Below are 18,826 nucleotides of genomic sequence, written 5' to 3' on the forward strand. Positions count from 1 at the left end.
CTAGAGGCAGACTTTTTTGTATTGGCCTGAGGCCTGGTAGTGTTTGCTGCAAAGCAGTCATTTTCAAAATTGATGTTGTTTTAAGCCATGAGACTCTTGCTTTAATAGCCCTTTTAGGCAGAAGCTTTATATAATAAAGCAGGATTTCTCAATCCTGGTGCTGTGGACATTTGGGGTTGATGATTCTTAGTGGTGGGGCTGTCCTGTGCATTGTAGGATGTTTAGCAGCATCTCTATTCTCTACCCACTGTAAGCCATTGTTACTCTCTTTCCCCAGCTGTGACAACCAAAAATGTGTCCAGATATTGTCAAATGTCTGCCGGGGGGCAAAATTGCCTCCTTTTGAGAACCTATGTATTACGAGACTAAAGTGGAGGTAATTTATTTAAAGTAGGAGTGGGCACCTGATGTGCCACCTTTTGCCCTCTTTCTCCTTCCTCCATTCTCTGTTTCTGATTGAACCGGGACACCCGGATTGAGAGCAGAGCTGCAGGTTCCTGTGGGGGCCACTGCCATGCACTCTGTAGAATTGCACAGTCCCTTGGGCATTGCTCTAAATTATTTTCCTCCACAGTGGGAGTGGGTTTGTAAGATGTCCGGGCAGGGATGAGCTGGTCCAGCCGGTGGTCCTGGAACAGGGAAACCAATCACCACCCCCACAAGGTTTAGGTGCCTGGCCTTCCTCTAGAAGTGAATAGGTATTGATTTTTTTTTTCTTTTTTTGAGACAGAGTCTCACTGTGTCATCCAGGCTGGAGTGCAGTGGTGTGATCTCAGCTCACTGCAGCCTCTGCCTCCCAGGTTCAAGCGAGTCTCCTGCCTTAGTCTCCCGAGTAGCTGGGATTACAGGTGCCCACCACCACACCTGGCTAATTTTTGTATTTTTAGTAGAGACAGGGTTCCCCCATGTTGACTGGGCTGATCTTGAACTCCTGACCACAAATAATCCACCCGCCTCAGCCTTCCAAAGTGCTGGGATTACAGACAGTATTGATTGATTTTCAAATGACAAAACAAATGCTCAATGAAAACAACCTGGACAGCCCAGAAAATCACAAAAAAGGGGAAGCCACGTGTAATCGTGCTGGGTTGAGGTACTCACTTACCATTAACAAAAGCAAACCAAACCTGCTCTTTTACTATATATACATATATATAGTATACATAAAAAATATTATATTATATTTTTTAGAGCCTGCCCTTTTCACTAAAAGTGGTGGTCTCCCTAGTAGCACACACACACCAACCAGCAGAGTCACAACGCTGACCCTCCTGGTTGGGTACCAAGTGGTGAGTCATAGGAGAACTTGGCAGGTGCTCAGCTGATGCCATCCAGAAATGTCAGGGCCTCATCTTCATCCTCCTGCTCTTCCTCGGAACCTGCTCTGACGCAGTGTCTATGCACTCCTTGAACCTGCTGGAACCTGCTGTATAAACTCCTGCTGGAACAGTTTTCCTGGAGGCCATGAATGACAGGTTTCCTACCCCTCTACACTCCGCCACATGGGGTTTTTATCAATGATTGCGGAGAAATGACAACTTCCAGCAGAAGCCTGATGCCATTTTTAGCTTGAAAACTGAGAACAAGACTGCTCAGTTTCTGTAAGGCACAGGAGGAAAATAATCAGCACAACCAGCTCTGCCTGAGGACTTATGTGTGTCCCACAATGCAAAGGAGTTTCCTTTTTTATCATAGTCTTTTGCTCTTCACATCATTCTTAGGAGGCAGTTATTTTATTATCCCCATTTAATAGATGAGAAAACTGAGGCACAGACAGAAGAAGTAACCTGGACAGGGCACATAGATAGGGACACTGATGGGACCAGGATACACATTTTGACCATCAGCTTCTAGGGCAGGAGTCGACAACTGTTTTCTCTAAAGGGCCAGAAAGTAAATATTTCAGGTTTTGCAGGCCATATGGCCTCTGTAGCAACTATTCAGCTCTATTATTTGTGGCTTGAAGATAGCTACAGATGACAGTAAATGAATGAATATGAACATGGAAATTTGAATTTCGTGTAGTTTTCATGTGTTACAAAATATAATTCTTCTTTTGATTTTTAAAAATGTAAATGCCATTTTTAGCTCTGGGGCTGCAGGAAAGCAGGCAGCAGGCTGGTAGCTTGATGACTACTGCCTTAGAGCCCTGACTCCTACTCACACTGTTGCACTGTGGCTATAAAAATGCCACTTCCTGATTTAGGAAAACTCAGACCTACCTAACGGAGGAGATGGGGACCATCATTCTACTTACTGGAGGACTCTTTGCATCAAGGAGTTCATTCATTTCTCTGCCATATCTCAGTGTGTGCATAAGTCAGGGAAGGGTCAATTTGTGGGCATAAGGACGTGAGGGCTGAGAAGGGTAAGGCTTGAGAACATGGTAATGATTGACAACTCAACTGTAACAACACATTTATGGAATTCTAATGTGGGCTGACAAAAATGATTTCATTGATTTAAACAATTGGAACAAAGTTGCTTGTTGGGAGCAGATCCTTATGGGAAGCTGGGCTTCTGTGAATGAGAAGTATTCTGTACAATCATGGTGATCTACTTGGTAATTTACAAAGCCCAGGGAATATACTGGGGGACCTGGTGACACAGATAGTTCTGCTCCTCTGGCGCTTTCTTTTCATCTGAAATGTTGCCAGGTTCCCTGCCATGGTAGGACCAGACCACCCAAACTGCTCTGGGGCTGTAAGTCTTCCAGGGAGAACTTTGGTATTGGAATCCAATACCAACCTGGCCACCTGGTCCATGTCCCCAGCAGATGCCAGTGTCTCTGGCTGCTCAGCAGGGACTTTGAGAGAATGTGGTACAAAACAGGTTCTCAGCATACCTTGTCACCGTGTGGCTCTGAAATGCTTCCAGAGACCCTGGCAGCCATAGTCCTGCTGCCTTGCTGGCTCTCACTCGACTTGGTGGCAGATGGCAGAGCTACGGGTGTGGTGGTGCTGGGGAGGAGACGTCTGGGGAAGGTGGCTGTCACTTTTCTGGACAGAGTGTGCCTGGGTTAGTTCTGTCCCAGGATGAGCTGTCACCTCTCTGCACTCTTCACTAAGATGGTACTTAGACTTCATGGCCACTGATCAGAGTAAAATCCTGGGAGGATGGGGTGTGCAGTGGAAGGCCTTTTCCTGAGATTCTTTGGTGGCTTTTGGGATCACAGGTGTGTACGAATGGGCATCTTTCATACACCTTTACAGCTGCAACGGGCTTTGATAATCAATAGCATAATGGTTCTCAACCTGGGGACCCCAAAAGCATTAATGAGGGGTGTTTATTTCTGGAATTTGGTCAATATAAAAATAATAAACCCAGAAATCAGATCCATACCCATGACAAACCTTCTCATGCTGACAGCATACTGAGTTTCTTTGCTTTGGGCTGGAATGTATGCACTGGATCAGTTAGCACGGGTTTGTGTCTGTTGATAAAAAGCTCTGGTTAACAGTGATTTATATCTCTGATTAATAAATCCAAGAAGATTAATTAACTAGCACTTAATAGATGTAGTGTGCTGGCTAGACATAAACTCCTTAAACATGGGATCTCTTGGGGCAAAGTTCTAAAAGGAGATCTTCATGATGAAAAGGGGAGAAACTGCTGATCCGGTGCAACTCTCCTCTTACAAATGAAGACATTCAAGACCCAGAGAGGTGGAAGCGCTGGCTCAGAGTCACTGGGTCCTGAAGTCTCAGATGAAGCTAGAGTTTGTGTCCTCGACTGCCAGGTTCCCATTCTTTCCATGACACCCTAGTGACTCCAGGATACTTAGGTGGCCCCCACTCTCTGGAGTCAACTCCACCCAATCAAGCCATTGGTTTTCTTGAGCTCCAGGAGGGATTGGGCTGTGAGTCACCCACAGACAGCTTCCAGGGTCTAGACCCTGGTGATGCTGAAAGTAGGTGTGTGTCCCTCCTTGGCTATGCCCGCTGGCCAGCCAGCCACCCCCTCCTTTTTTTAAGCCATATCATTTGTATTGTCTTTATGGGCAATAACTAAGGAAAAAAAAGAAGGGCCAGCCCTTAGGAAATTCTGAATAGGAAAAAGAAAGAAAGGGAACAGAGGAAAACTGAGTTAGGAAGGCAAGCAGGGAGATTGAACTTCACGTCTTTAAATAGCATCTTTTTGGAGCTGATGGGGATTGAATGCAATCCATGGGCCAGGAACTTGGAACCAGTGAATCCAGTTAATTCTCGTAACAACTCCATCAGGCAGACAGTGTGAACCTCACCAAACAGAGGAAGAAACTGAGGCTCAGATTTATTTGGTGACTTGACAAAAGGCCTGGCTGTCAATTAGCTCATCAGGGATCCAAACCCAGGTCTCTGTGGCTCCAAAGCCAGCCCCATTTCTCTTGCATCTGGTGACCCTTACCTTTCCTCCTCCCCTACAGACACATAGAGAACTGGCGCAGTCTTCACACGCTCAATGCCGTGGACATGGAGCTCTACACTGGACTCCAAAATCTGTGAGTGCACCCGGCCACAGAGAGGTCTTTCCCTGTGGAAGGGGCGGGTGTCACCTGGTCTGCCTTCTGGGGTGGAGTGAGGGGCACAGCAAGGCTGCCATTGGTGCTTCCCCTGCTGGGTCTTCTTTTGGTAGAGTTGACAACATACACTTAGGGGACACCAGAGGCTTCAAAGGCCATCTCTTCACACCCCTTTGTTTCACCTTAGTCTAGAGAGGCAAGGGGGTTGCGTGAATTCCCATCTTGAAGGTAGGGTTTCAAGGCAGGCCCGGAACTCAGGCATGCTGGGTGAGTGTCCTTTCCCTAGCCTTATGCTTGACTGATGAGCCCCATGGAGTATGAGATTTCCCAGCTACCTCCTCCCTTGGATGTCAGTGCTAGTGACTGTGGGGACCTGGAGGGGGGAGAGGGACAAGGAACAAAGAGGGCTGCAGCCCTGCCATCACTGGACCAGCAGAAGCCCTGGTCCTTACCCACTGGCCACGATGGGTGGAGGGCAGCTGCCAGTACGAGCCCTGACCTCCCAGCCTCACACAGGGCCCTGGGGCAAGTGAGCCCAGATGCCTCCACTGAGCACCCCAGCGGGCCACCTGTAATGACTGGCAATGAAGAGGTGCAGATGACCCACAGGGCCAGCCTTAGCCTCACCCCCTGCCAGCCTCAGCCCGGAGCAGACATCGCTCTGCCACTTGAGCTCTGCTGATCCTCTTTTTCTCTCTGTCTAGGACCATCAGGAACTCAGGACTTCGGAGCATTCAGCCCAGAGCCTTTGCCAAGAACCCCCACTTGCGTTACATGTGAGTAGAGCTGGGCTGCAGGGATAGGGGGGCACATGGCAGGGATTCTTGGGGCAGTGAAACTGGAGACCTGAGGTCTAGACCTGGCTTTGCCTCCAGGAGCTCTTGGGCGAGGTTTTGAACTTTCTTGGGCTTCCAATTTTGCCTCTTAAAAGTACTATTTTGAGTTTGATGATCTCTGAGGTTCCTGTCAGAAGGAAAAATCTAGAACCAGGGGCTGAGAGGGAGAGTCAGTCTCCTGACACCCAAGTTTGTTCACTTTCATGATGATACTTGCAACTTCATGGGAATGTAAATGACAGGGAATTCTACTCATATGTAATGTGAATACTACACTTCTGAGACCATACATAGGCCCATAAGAGTGTATATGTGTGTTAGGACTTGGGGGTTGCAAGAAGAAAGAAAGCATGGCCAATAGCCAGTGTTATGTCTAAATAGATTCTGGGTTCAGTGGGGAAAAGCTCAGAGAAGTGGAAACACCTGTATAAGGTCACACAGCTTTGTTTGGGACAAGCTAGAGGTCAGGTGGTTATGGGTGAGGGTTCCTGTCTGTCTGTGCCTCCATCACCCTGTCTCTCCCCTTTCCCTAGTGGGGATAGAATCACAAGAGTTGATGCTTCCTCTCTAAGCCCAGTTCTGGGCAGATAGACTTTGGGATTTAATTGAGGACTGCCATTTCCTGGGGAGAAAGTGGGCATGAAAGGAAGCCTGGGGTGAGTGATTAGGGGAAGTGCCAACCTGCTGCACCTGTAGAGGGGTACTTGTTGTTTGGGTCAATTCCAAGGATAGTGGCCATCTCGGACATCCACTGGGCGTATTCCCAAAAAGTAGAGGCTCTGCAGGAACCAGGTGGGGAGGGGTCTATTGCCTTTGGGGAGAAAGTGAAGAAGTGGTGTGCCTTGGGCTAGTCTTTCCTGTGGCCACTTAAAAGTTTCACTGACTGAGCACTTTGCTCCAGAGGTTCCAGGTGTTTATTTTATTTTATTGCATTTGGAAGGGCAGCTGGGCCGGAGAGAAATTGCATGCACAGGAGCAGAACATCCAGGGGAGCTGTGGGAAGTGGAGGGTAGGGGAGGTGGGGAAAGGGAAGAGATCACAGTGAATCCTAGTAGAGGAGTTATTTTTTCTTTTCTGGGGGGTCCTGACCTTACCCCCAGGCTCTGTGTGTTTTCCCAAGCACATAGTGAGTGCTTGATAAATATTTGTTTATCAGTATGGCCACCTCTGCTTTCTGCAGAGCCTTCTTTTCTCTCTCTGGAAATAGCAGGCTCTATGGCCACTGCTCAGGGCCAGATGTATCAGCTCCAGGGGACTGAAACCTCCCTTTCAACTGTTTAATTTAGCTGTTGCCCCTTGCCCCAGGGTAGCCTCTGTGGTGAGAGTCTCCTGATGTGTGTTCTTTGCACCTGGAGGCATAGCTGGGACCAGAGGAGGGTCTTGGACCAGATGTTCCAGGTGTTTATTTTATTGGGGGTTTGAGTTTCACTGTAAAACATCCCAAGGGAAAAAGCTTTTGACATCTGAGAAGTCTCCGTTTTCATAGTAATTAATACAAGGGTCACAAAGCCAAATGCCCATGGTGGACCAGGTGGGGTCACGTGTCCCCTCCAAAGAGGCAACCAGTCATTCGTTCCAGCTGACTGCTGCCACATGGAGGTGGGGCCTCGTGTGGTCAGACTTGTTTCCAGAAGACTTGGAGATTCCATGAAACAACTCAAGTTTTAAATGCTGCCAGCTAAAAACAAGACCCTTCAACTCCATGGGCCAAACAAAACTACTTCCATGAGCAGAATGTGGCATATAGAGTGCTAGCTTGTGGTGCGAGGTCATATTTGGGGGAGGGACGCTGTTGATGTGAGAGAAACCCTCTTCTCTTTGAGGACAGGAACTGGGTGTTCAGGTTCCAGAGCCTTCTAGGGCATGGTGTCCCTGCAGCTCTTAGGGAGATGGAGAAGCTTCGGGACCCAGGCTCTGGGAACAGGGTTGCATCTTGGGCTGCAGGTGTCTCTGAAGTGGGTTGTACCAGAGCATGTGTTTGGCTTGCCCTTAAGGATCCTGGAAGAGGGCTGTGACCCATTGTCTCTTTTGGAATGATCTGGGGTCTGCTGAGTGGTGGCAGCGATAGAGGCTGGTGGAGGTTTGCAAGATTCCCAAGGCTTTGTGGGTAGGAGGACCTAGTTGGAGTAGGACCCAAGGATACCGTTGAACCTGCCCATGACCTTGGGCCCTGTTTTCTCCTGGACACATTGGCCACATTTCTCCTGGACACACACTTGCCAGAGTACTTGCTATTGGTTACAGGGGGATTACCGAGAAGGATGGATGACCATTAGTTCACCCCTAGTTTGAGTCTGGCTGTGCATTAGGGGCAAGTCAGGGTGCTCAACCTAGTTCAAGAAAGTCAGCACCCAGTCAAGTGGCTCTGATAGGCACAGTGGGATGCCCAGAGGAGCCTGGGGGTCACAGAGAGACGAGTCAATAGGATGAGGCATAGGCACTGGCTTCATCCACGGGTTTTATTTATTAACATTTCTTATTTATGAAGACACACATCAAATTCCCAATTGAGTAAATTTCCCGGCAGCTTTGGGACATTTTCTCCTGGCAAATGGGCCAGGTTTCTCTGCTGTCTCACAACGTCTTCTATTTCTGTCCTCTAAATGCATTTACAAGTCTTCTGGCCCCAGCTGAGCAATCACAAGATGATCACTTACTCCAACACTAATTGCCGAGCCCTGGCTTGGCAGCTTTTGTTTTTTTTTTGGAAGTGGGGAGGTGATGGCTGAGAAGTCTTTTCATCTCTCCTCTGTACAAAATAAGAAGTAGGAAGTGATATCATTGCCCCTAGTACTGATGTCAAATTGTCCAAATTGTTCTGATTGGTTGAACTGTCTCCCATCCCTAAGCTACTGGTGTGTTAATCAGTGTAATTCTTCCTCATGGCAGAAAATGAATTGACAAAGTTTTGGCCAAGTTGTCTGCTACATGGTAGGCTGGAGATTAGGACTCTTGGGCCCTACTTCATGGTTTATGAGTGACTGACCATCTTCTCTTGACTGTTTCAGTTTTCTCTACCTTTTGTAGACTGTGGAAAGTGAGATATGGATGAATACACATCAAGGGAAGCCTATTTTTGAGAGATAGGAATATTCTCCACCTTCGTATCCCTTCTCTGATCCTAAGAATTTCGGATTAAGGATTTTTAAGGATAAGGATTTCTGAGATTGATAATTGGAATAGCTATATGCCAATCTGAAAAGTGGGCATAATAATAATGTCCATTCTAGGGATGGGATGTGGTCAAGATTAAATAAGAGGCACATACAGCTCTCAATTCAGTGCCCAGCAAATAGTGAGTGTTCAGAGAGGACAGTTGCTAGTAATAATAGTAATTAAAGTTATTATTGCTGGTGGTGATGATAGAATCAAAAAGAAGGGGTTATATGACCTTGATGGGTATTCTGACCACTTCTTTGTCCTGGAAAAGCTGAATTTCAGTCTCACAGTGGAGCCCACCTCTCTGGGGACTGGAATACTCATATTCTCCAGCGTCTTTCTTCATTGTACACTGATGAATAAATCCGGATGAGTTCTCTATTCTCTCCATTTATCCCCACTTGCTCTAGACTGTATGTAGACTTCTCTGTAGATGCTGTCAGTTTCAGAAAGAACCTAAGCAATTGCAACTGATGAGCCGACAACTTTATTTATTTCCACCTGAGTAGAGATCTCGTCCACCAGCATTGTTTAACTTGGGTTGTTCTTGGAGTCCTCTGAGCCCCGCTTCTGCAACCAGCCCCTCTTTCCTTTTATGGGGTGTGTGTTCTCTGTTATGGCTCATACAGACTGGATCGCCACAGTCTGGGATCCCCATACATGAAGAATGTAGATGTTTGTCTATGAGCTGCACTCAAACAATGGTACTTACTTTCATCTATAGAGCTCTTTATGGTTTTCAAAGTGCTTTTCCGTACGTTATCTCATTGAATTCTCATAACCATCCTGGGGGCAGGGGTATGGTAGGTGGCTTTATTTTACAGCACAGAAGATAGGCTCAGAGAGGCTCTGATTTGTAAGTAGCAGAAGTAGAACTGCACCTAAGTCCTCTGATTCTCTTTCCAGGAATCTTTCCACTATAGCTCGTGGGCCAGAAGAGGCAATGTTTTTTCACAGAAGCAATTTAAAAAGTTACTATGCTTTGCTAGTCATTACTGTGTTTAGAAAACCACATAGAACTGCTGGTATCAGAAAAGAAGAGGGTAAGGCTAATACTGGTTGAGAACTTCCTGTGTGCCAAGAACTGTGCCTAGTGCATTGGCAAATATGAGCTCACTTACTCCCCACAGTAGCTCTAAGTTAGGAGTCCTCTCTCCCCATTTCATAGATGCAAACATTGAAGCTCAGAAGTTATAACTGAGTTCTCCTAAGGTTACACAGTAAGTTAGTGGAACAATCAGGATGTGGACTCTAAATCCTTTGAATCTGAAGTCCGTGTACTTTTTTACATCCCAGGAGCGTTTTGTCTCTCTGGTTTTCACAGCAAGAACTTCTTATAGGAGGGGTGGGCATCTTTAAAGTTCCGTGAAAGAGCTGCTCTTTCCCCCTGGGGATTCAGCACGATCCATCCTCAAAGAGCTCTGTTGAGAAAGCTCTGTTTAGTTCCTCTTTCTATTCAGGTCAAATCCTATAATGACAGTTACATTACGACCTGAATATCTTTATTACAAAAGATTTCTTAGCATTAGCCTATGGCCTACTTATTTCCAAGAATATTTAATGTAAGATTCCAGCAAGCCAAGAGAATTTATTTAATCCCTAGAGTTGATTGTGGTGGGATCTCTCTTGGGCTCCATTTCTTGCTCTTTTCCAAAAAGCTCTAGATGCCGGGCTAAGTTATTTCTCTTTCTTTTGGAAGCAAATGTGCACTCAATCTTTAGCTGGGAGTGTCAGCCGCCAGAGTGGGGTGAAAGATGGAGAATGTCCTGATTTGAGCATGATTGTATCAACTGTGTTATGTTTGCAAGGAGAGGAAGTCAGCGATGCTGGGTGGAAAGGAAAAGAAGAGGTGGCCAGGGTCCCTACCCTTTTAGGGCACTGACTCCATAGGTAATACATTTCTCCTGAGATTATTGGGGTGAAAAAATGGTGACATGGATTTATTACATATTACAAATTACTCAATATCCTTTCTCCTTGGAATAATCCCAGATTCTGAGTTTCAAGATGACGTGTAGATAGTATCTCAGTAAATGTTTGCTTTTCTGCCTGCCCCCTTACCTCTGCACTGAGACTTTTCTCCAAGTCCCAAAAGGATTGGCAACTGGCACACTGGTCTCCCTCACTGCTTCTTCACAAGTATCCTCCTTCTTCTGTTCTTTGTGGAGGACTTAGCCATGAAATGCTGGGTAGCTGACAATAAGGAGAGTGGGCTTTGAAGATAGAAAGATCAGGGTTCAAATCCTAGATCTTTCACTTCCTGCTGTTGACCTTAGGCAAGTTATTGAACTTTTCTGAGCTTTGAAAGGAAAGTAAGAGTTCCTACTTCATAGGATTGTTCTTAGCCTTAAATAAGACTACCCCTGGAAAGTGCTTAAGACAATGCACAAAGACTCAATATATATATTTTGCTATTATTAAAGAGTTCCTCCCTACACGTTGGTCTCCAATTGTGTAGAATCATAGATAGTTAAAGCTGGAGGGGTCCTTAGAACCAACTCCCAAATTTGCATTCCTATCCCTGCCCTTTAGCTTCCTATATCAAACTGCCTACTTGCGTGTCCGAGTTGGCCAAGACGAGATTCTTGATTTCATACCAAGCCCTTCCTCCCAGCCTCTTCTTCCTCAGTGATTCTTGTGCTTGTAAGTGGTACCATCCATCAAATTGCTCAGGCCAAAACCTTGGGAGACATTCTTGATGCCTCTCTTTCGTTTACCTGCCCGCCCTCTTCTTCTGACATTCAGTTTAATAAATTTCGTAAAATATTTTGTATCCATCTGCTTATTTACCCCTTCCATCCTCATGTCTATTGTCTTGGTCCAAGGCATCATCCCCTCCTTTGGCACTGTGACAGTAACCTTCTAACTTAGATTTTCCATGCCTTCACTTTTGTCTGCTACATTTCATTGTCAGCACAGTTGCTAGAGTGATATTTTATTTACTTATTTATGTTACAATTACTTTTTGTTTATTTGAAATTCAAATTTAGGCATCTTGCATTTTTCTTTTCTTTTTTTTTATACTTTAAATTCTAGGGTACTTGTGCACAAAGTGCAGGTTTGTTACATATGTATACATGTACCATGTTGGTATGCTGCACCCATTAACTCATCATTTACATTAGGTATATCTCCTAATGCTATCCCTCCCCCAACCCCACGACAGGCCCCAGTGTGTGATGTCCCCATTCCTGTGTCTAAGCGTTCTCATTGTTCAATTCCAACCTATGAGTGAGAACATGCAGTGTTTGGTTTTTTGTCCTTGCGATAGTCTGCTGAGAATAATGATGGTTTCCAGCTTCATCCATGTCCCTACAAAGGACATGACCTCATCCTTTTTTATGGCTGCATAGTATTCCATGGTGTATATGTGCCACATTTTCTTAATCCAGTCTATCACTGATGGACATTTGGGTTGCTTCCAAGTCTTTGCTATTGTGAATAGTGCCACAATAAACATACGTATGCATGTGTCTTTATAGCAGCATGATTTATAATCCTTTGGGTATATACCCAGTCATGGGATGGCTGGGTCAAATGGTGTTTCTAGTGCTAGATCCTTGAGGAATCGCCACATTGTCTTTCACAATGGTTGAACTAGTTTACAGTCCCACCAACAGTGTAAAAGTGTTCCTATTTTCCCCCATCCTCTCCAGCATCTGTTGTTTCCTGACTTTTTAATGATCGCCATCCTAACTGGTGTGAGATGGCATCTCATTGTGGTTTTGATTTGTATTTCTCTGATGGCCAGTGATGATGAGCATTTATTCACATGTCTGTTGCCCTCATAAATGTCTTCTTTTGAGAAGTGTCTGTTCATATCCTTCACCCACTTTTTGATGGGGTTGTTTGTTTTTTTCTTGTAAATTTGTTTGAGTTCTTCATAGATTCTGGATATTAGCCCTTTGTCAGATGAGTAGATTGCAAAAATTTTCTCCCATTCTGTAGGTTGCCTGTTATACTCTGATGGTAGTTTCTTTTGCTGTGCAGAAGCTCTTTAGTTTAATTAGATCCCATTTGTCAATTGTGGCTTTTGTTGCCATTGCTTTTGGTGTTTTAGACATGAAATCCTTGCCCATGCCTATGTCCTGAATGGTATTGCCTAGGTTTTCTTCTAGGGTTTTTATGGTTTTAGGTCTAACATTTAAGTCTTTAATCCATCTTGAATTAATTTTTGTATAAAGTGTAAGGAAGGGATCCAGTTTCAGCTTTCTACACACGGCTAGCCAGTTTTCCCAGCACCATTTATTAAATAGGGAATCCTTTTCCCATTTCTTGCTTTTGTCAGGTTTGTCAAAGATCAGATGGTTGTAGATGTGTGGTATTATTTCTGAGGGCTTTGTTCTGTTCCATTGGTCTGTATCTCTGTTTTGGTACCAGTACCATGCTGTTTTGGTTACTGTATCCTTGCAGTATAGTTTGAAGTCAGGTAGCGTGATTTCTCCAGCTTTGTTGTTTTGGCTTCGGATTTTCTTGGCAATGCGGTCTCTTTTTTTGGTTCCATATGAACTTTAAAGTAGTTTTTTCCAATTCTGTGAAGAAAGTCATTGGTAGCTTGATGGGGATGGCACTGAATCTATAAATTACCTTGGGCAGTATGGCTGTTTTCACAATATTGATTCTTCCTATCCATGAACATGGAATGTTCTTCCATTTGTTTGTGTCCTCTTTTATTTTGTTGAGCAGTGGTTTGTAGTTTTCCTTGAAGAGGTCCTTCACATCCCTTGTAAGTTGGATTCCTAGGTATTTTATTCTCTTTGAAGCAATTGTGAATGGGAGTTCACTCATGATTTGGCTCTCTATTAGTCTGTTATTGGTGTATAAGAATGCTTGTGATATTTACACATTAATTTTGTATCCTGAGATTTTGCTGAAGTTGCTTATCAGCTTAAGGAGATTTTGGACTGAGATGATGGGGTTTTTTAAATATACAATCATGTCATCTGCAAACAGGGACAATTTGACTTCCTCTTTTCCTAATTGAATACCCTTTATTTCTTTCTCTTGTCTGATTGCCCTGGCCAGAACTTCCAACACTATGTTGAATAGGAGTGGTGAGAGAGGGCATCCCTGTCTTGTGCCAGTTTTCAAAGGGAATGCTTCCAGTTTTTGCCCATTCAGTATGATATTGGCTGTGGGTTTGTCATAAGTAGCTCTTATTATTTTGAGATACATCCCATCAATACTGAATTTATTGAGAGTTTTTAGTGTGAAGGGCTGTTGAATTTTGTCAAAGGCCTTTGCTGCATCCATTGAGATAATCATGTGGTTTTGTCTTTGGTTCTGTTCATATAATGGGTTACATTTATTGATTTGCATATGTTGAACCAGCTTTGCATCCCAGGGATGAAGCCCACTTGATCATGGTGGATAAGCTTTTTGATGTGCTGCTGGATTCGGTTTGCCAGTATTTTATTGAGGATTTTTGCATCGATGTTCATCAGGGATATTGGTCTAAAATTCTCTTTTTTTGTTGTGTCTCTGCCAGGCTTTGGCATCAGGATGATGTTGGTCTCATAAAATGAGTTAGGGAGGATTCCCTCTTTTTCTATTGATTGGAATAGTTTCAGAAGGAATGGTACCAGCTCCTTCTTGTACCTCTGGTAGAATTCGGCTGTGAATCTGTCTGGTCCTGTACTTTTTTTGGTTGGTAGGCTATTATTGCCTATTGGTAGGCTATTATTGGTAGGCTATTATAAATTGAGGCTATCATTGCCTCAATTTCAGAGCCTGTTATTGATCTATTCAGGGATTCAACTTCTTCCTGGTTTAGTCTTGGGAGAGTGTATGTGTCCAGGAATTTATCAATTTCTTCTAGATTTTCTAGTTTATTTGAGCAGAGGTGTTTATAGTATTCTCTGATGGTAGTTTGTATTTCTGTGGGATTGGTGGTGATACCCCCTTTATCATTTTTACTGTGACTATTTGATTCTTCTCTCTTTTCTTCTTTGTTAGTCTTGCTAGCAGTCTATCAATTTTGTTGATCTTTTCAAAAAACCAGCTCCTGGATTCATTCATTATTTGAAGGGTTTTTGTATCTCTATCTCCTTCAGTTCTGCTGTGATCTTAGTTATTTCTTGCCTTCTGCTAGCTTTTGAATGTGTTTGCTCTTGCTTCTCTAGTTCTTTTAATTGTGATGTTAGGGTGTCCATTTTAGATCTTTCCTGCTTTCTCTTGTGGGCATTTAGTGCTATAAATTTCCCTCTACACACTGCTTTAAATGTGTCCCAGAGATTCTGATATAGTGTCTTTGTTCTCATTGGTTTCAAAGAACATCTTTATTTCTGCCTTCTTTTCGTTATGTACCCAGTAGTCATTCAGGAGCAAGTTGTTCAGTTTCTATGTAGTTGAGTGGTTTTGCGTGAGTTTCTTAGTCCTGAGTTCTAGTTTGATTGCACTGTGGTCTGAGAGACAGTTTGTTATAATTTCTGTTCTTTTACATTTGCTGAGGAGTGCTTTACTTCCAACTATGTGGTCAGTTTTGGAATAGGTGCGATGTGGTGCTGAGAAGAATGTATTTTCTGTTGATTTGGGGCAGAGACTTCTGTAGATGTCTATTAGGTCCGCTTGGTGCAGAGATGAGTTCAATTCCTGGATATCCTTGTTAACTTTCTGTCTTGTTGATCTGTCTAATGTTGAGAGTGGGACGTTAAAGTCTCCCATTATTATTGTGTGGGAGTCTAAGTCTCTTTGTAGGTCTCTAAGGACTTGCTTTATGAATCTGGGTGCTCCTGTATTGGGTACATATATATTTAGGATAGTTAGCTCTCCTGTTGAATTGATCCCTTTACCATTATGTAATGGCCTTCTTTGTCTCTTTTGATGTTTGTTGGTTTAAAGTCTGTTTTATCAGAGACTAGTATTGCAACCCCTGCCTTTTTTTTGTTTTCCATTTGCTTGGTAGATCTTCCTCCATCCCTTTATTTTGAGCCTATGCGTGTCTCTGCGTGTGAGATGGGTCTCCTGAATACAGCACACTGATGGGTCTTGACTCTTTATCCAGTTTTCCAGTCTGTGTCTTTTAATTGGAACATTTAGCCCAGCCAGAGTGATATTTTAAACATATAAATCCAGTCATGCCACTCAGCTGCTTAAAGCCCTCCAATTACTTCTTGCATTACTTACAATAAAAGCTAAGCCCCTTTCCATGGCCACAGGACTCACATGGATAGTTTCTTTCTCCCCCTCTAATTGTTTTGCACTTTTCCCCTTCTTCTCTCTGCTGCCTCCTTATGAGCCTTTTCAGTCCCTTAAATGTGCCAAGCTCATTCCCACATTGGAGTTTTTGTCCCTATTTACCCATCTGACCCAGACAGATACCCTGCTCTGGATCTTGGCATGGCTGGCCCCTTCTCATCATTCACTCAAATTCTACTTTCTTAGCAAGGCCTCCTCTGACTGCTCAAACTTTGTGGCCTTCCTTCTCCTTACAAATATATCACATTTTATTCCGTCATGTGGCTTAATCATTTCCTTTGCCTTTATTACTAGTGATCATCTGCAAGTATCTCATTCAGCTATTTGTTTAAGAGTTGATACTCTATCTCCCGCACTGGAATATAAACTTCCATGGAGCCAGAACTTTTCCCTGTTGTATCTCCAGCACTGAGAACAATGCCTGTCATATGCCAAGTGATTGGTAGCGATTTGTTGCATGTACAAGTGACTCTAGTCTGACTTGATCATTTTCTGGATGACAAGAGGGATGTCTTGAGTGGAGAAGAATTCTGACCAAGATTCCCATGGGTAAGAGCTGAGCCAGGGCTAGAATCTGGGCCTTCGTATGCTCTGTGTGGCATTCCTCCCATCATATTTTTCCTGTCTACTTTCCTTGGGTCTTATCTAGCCAGAGATCCTCAGACTTCTATGTATGGCAGAAATCATTGCAGCCCTGTTTAAAAGAAGAGACATATGGACCAGGCGCAGTGGCTCATGCTTATACTCCTAGCACTTTGGGAGGCTGAGACAGGTGGATCATGAGGTCAAGAGATCAAGACCATCCTGGCCAACATAGTGAAACCCCATCTCTACTAAAAATACAAAAATTAGCTGGGCTTGGTGGCACGTGCCTGTAGTCCCAGCTACTTGGGAGGCTGAGGCAGGAGAATCGCTTGAACCTGGGAGGCAGAGGTTGCAGTGAGCTGAAATTGGGCCACTGGACTCCAGCCTGGTGACACAGCAAGACTCTGTCTCAAGAAAAAAAAAAAAAAGAAGGGACCTATGGGCAAATATTACATGCAAATCACTTTTATTATTGGAATGTACAAATATAAATAGTCAAGAATCATATCACAGTATCACCCTGCTGATATGTGATACAAAAATGTACAATGTAGCTTTCTTCTCATTCAGTTCTTCTTGCTCAGAACTTCCATCAAACCTCCTGCTTAAGGTATTGCCTCTAACCCACCCTCATCACTAATTTGGTTATTTCGATAAATAGTTGAGAGTATGTGCTCTTGAACCACATGGCCTGATATTTGATTCTGGCTTTATCACATATGTCTGTATATCTCGGGCAAGTTACCTAACATATCTGTGCCTTAATCTCCTCTTTTGGAAAATGGGAGTAATATGGTTGTTAGCAAGATTAAATGAATTAATGTATATGAAGCATTGAGGAGAATGTCTGGCCCATAACAAGAACCCAGTATATGTTAGTGGAGATTGCTGTTATTATTCTTTAGAATGATATTATTCTTTAGAATAATAACAGTGTAACAATAACCCTCTTGGTATGCAGCTGGATAGTATATACTGAAGTACCCATCAAGTCTTCTATGTTTTTCCACAAAGTGCTTCATGCTGCAGAAGATTATCAGTAGACAAGATGTGGTTCCTGTCCTCAAAGCTTACCATTTATTTAGGGAACATGGGACCTTGACAGAGTCAGGACAGGGGCTTCTAGTTTTTCAAAAAACTTTTGAGAATGGGATGAAGGCTATAGACTTTCTCCTCATAAAAAGCCAATACACACATACATATACCATGTCTTGGAAATTTTTAGGGGCTTGCAGAATTCCCTTGGATTCTGGATTAAGAACCTTTTCCAAAGACGTCCTGAAGAGAAGTGTGTGGTGACTGGGATGCATGATTTGCACCTGGTAGGCCTAGGCCATTAAAGGAAATGTGATTCCAGATGAGACTGGGCATGTTCAGGGTCCTGTGTCTGTAGACATAGTGTTCTATAGCACTGTGGGGTAACTATGGTTAACAATAATGTGTAGTTTCAAATAGCTGGAAGGAGGATACTGAATGTCCCCAACACAAAGAAACGCTAAATGTTTGAGATGATGGATATACTAATTACACTGATCTGATCACTATACAGTATATGTATTGAAACTTCACTGTGTACCCCATAAATATGTACAATGATCATATGACAATTACAAAAATAAAATTAAAAAGAATACGATTCCAGATGTGACATATGACACTTATGCCATGTTCTCATGGGCATAAAAGAATGCCTTCGTAGCTTATAATCTCCTATGATTAAGACAAGTTAGGAATATACTGGTTATGGGGTTTCTCTCTGAGGTGATGTAAATATTCTAAAATTGATCATCATCTAAAATGGATATTCTAAAATTGATCAATTTGATTCTAAAATTGATCATTATCATGATGAAAATATCATAAAATTGATCGTCAGTATTCTAAAGTTGATTCACAACTCTGTGAATATGTGAAAAACTTTTGAATTGTACATTTAAGTGGTTGAATTGTATATATCTCTCTATCTTTTTATGTCTCTATCTATCTATCTATCTATCTATCTATCCATCTATCTATCTATCTCTATCTCTCTATGTCTATCCTGTGTTTCTTCTTAGAATATGCTTTCAGAGTCTGTGTGGGGCCTACTATGTCTCTTTTTCTCTGCTGTGGGGCAAAGGATGTTACTGTTCCAGATGGAGGCTGCTTCATTAGCTGGAGTCTTATTGGGAAGATGATGGGAGCAAAGCCACAGCTGACCTTCTGGGGACATGTAGCGTGAGAGAGAAATAAACTTTTATTGTGGCTAAAAAACAGAAAGAAAAGATAAACCAGGAATGACAGAGACTGTAATCAGTGTATGGAGTAGATAGGCTACTGGGGATGCATGCAACTTGGTGTCTAAGCTATTACCCGATTCTTTTCTCTCCTACTCAAGACAGGGTCTCAGAACACAGATGAGAGAGATGTCATTACAGGGATAGCTTTGAACCTCCTCTAATATAAGTATAAGGAAGTAAATGGTGAGTGGTGATTCTTCATCAGCGGCTCTGGGTTGTTGGTGACACAGCTCACACCTTTGACACACTGCACAAACGGCTGACATTCT

General features: G+C 43.4%; 1 protein-coding gene across 8 annotated transcripts in view; it reads left to right on the forward strand.

The window, feature by feature from the left end:
* NTRK3 (neurotrophic receptor tyrosine kinase 3) overlaps positions 1 to 18,826 on the forward strand; it is a 402,524-nt gene that overhangs the window by 66,747 nt on the left and 316,951 nt on the right. For all 8 annotated transcript variants that reach the window (XM_033189111.1, XM_033189103.1, XM_033189105.1 and 5 more), the window contains 2 exons: positions 4,406 to 4,480; positions 5,206 to 5,277. In XM_033189111.1, the coding sequence (XP_033045002.1) occupies positions 4,406 to 4,480; positions 5,206 to 5,277 (147 nt within the window). The remainder of the gene's footprint in view (positions 1 to 4,405; positions 4,481 to 5,205; positions 5,278 to 18,826) is intronic.

Source organism: Trachypithecus francoisi, unplaced genomic scaffold (genome assembly GCF_009764315.1).
Source record: "Trachypithecus francoisi isolate TF-2019V2 unplaced genomic scaffold, Tfra_2.0 Lachesis_group3, whole genome shotgun sequence".
Classification (NCBI taxonomy): domain Eukaryota; kingdom Metazoa; phylum Chordata; class Mammalia; order Primates; family Cercopithecidae; genus Trachypithecus; species Trachypithecus francoisi.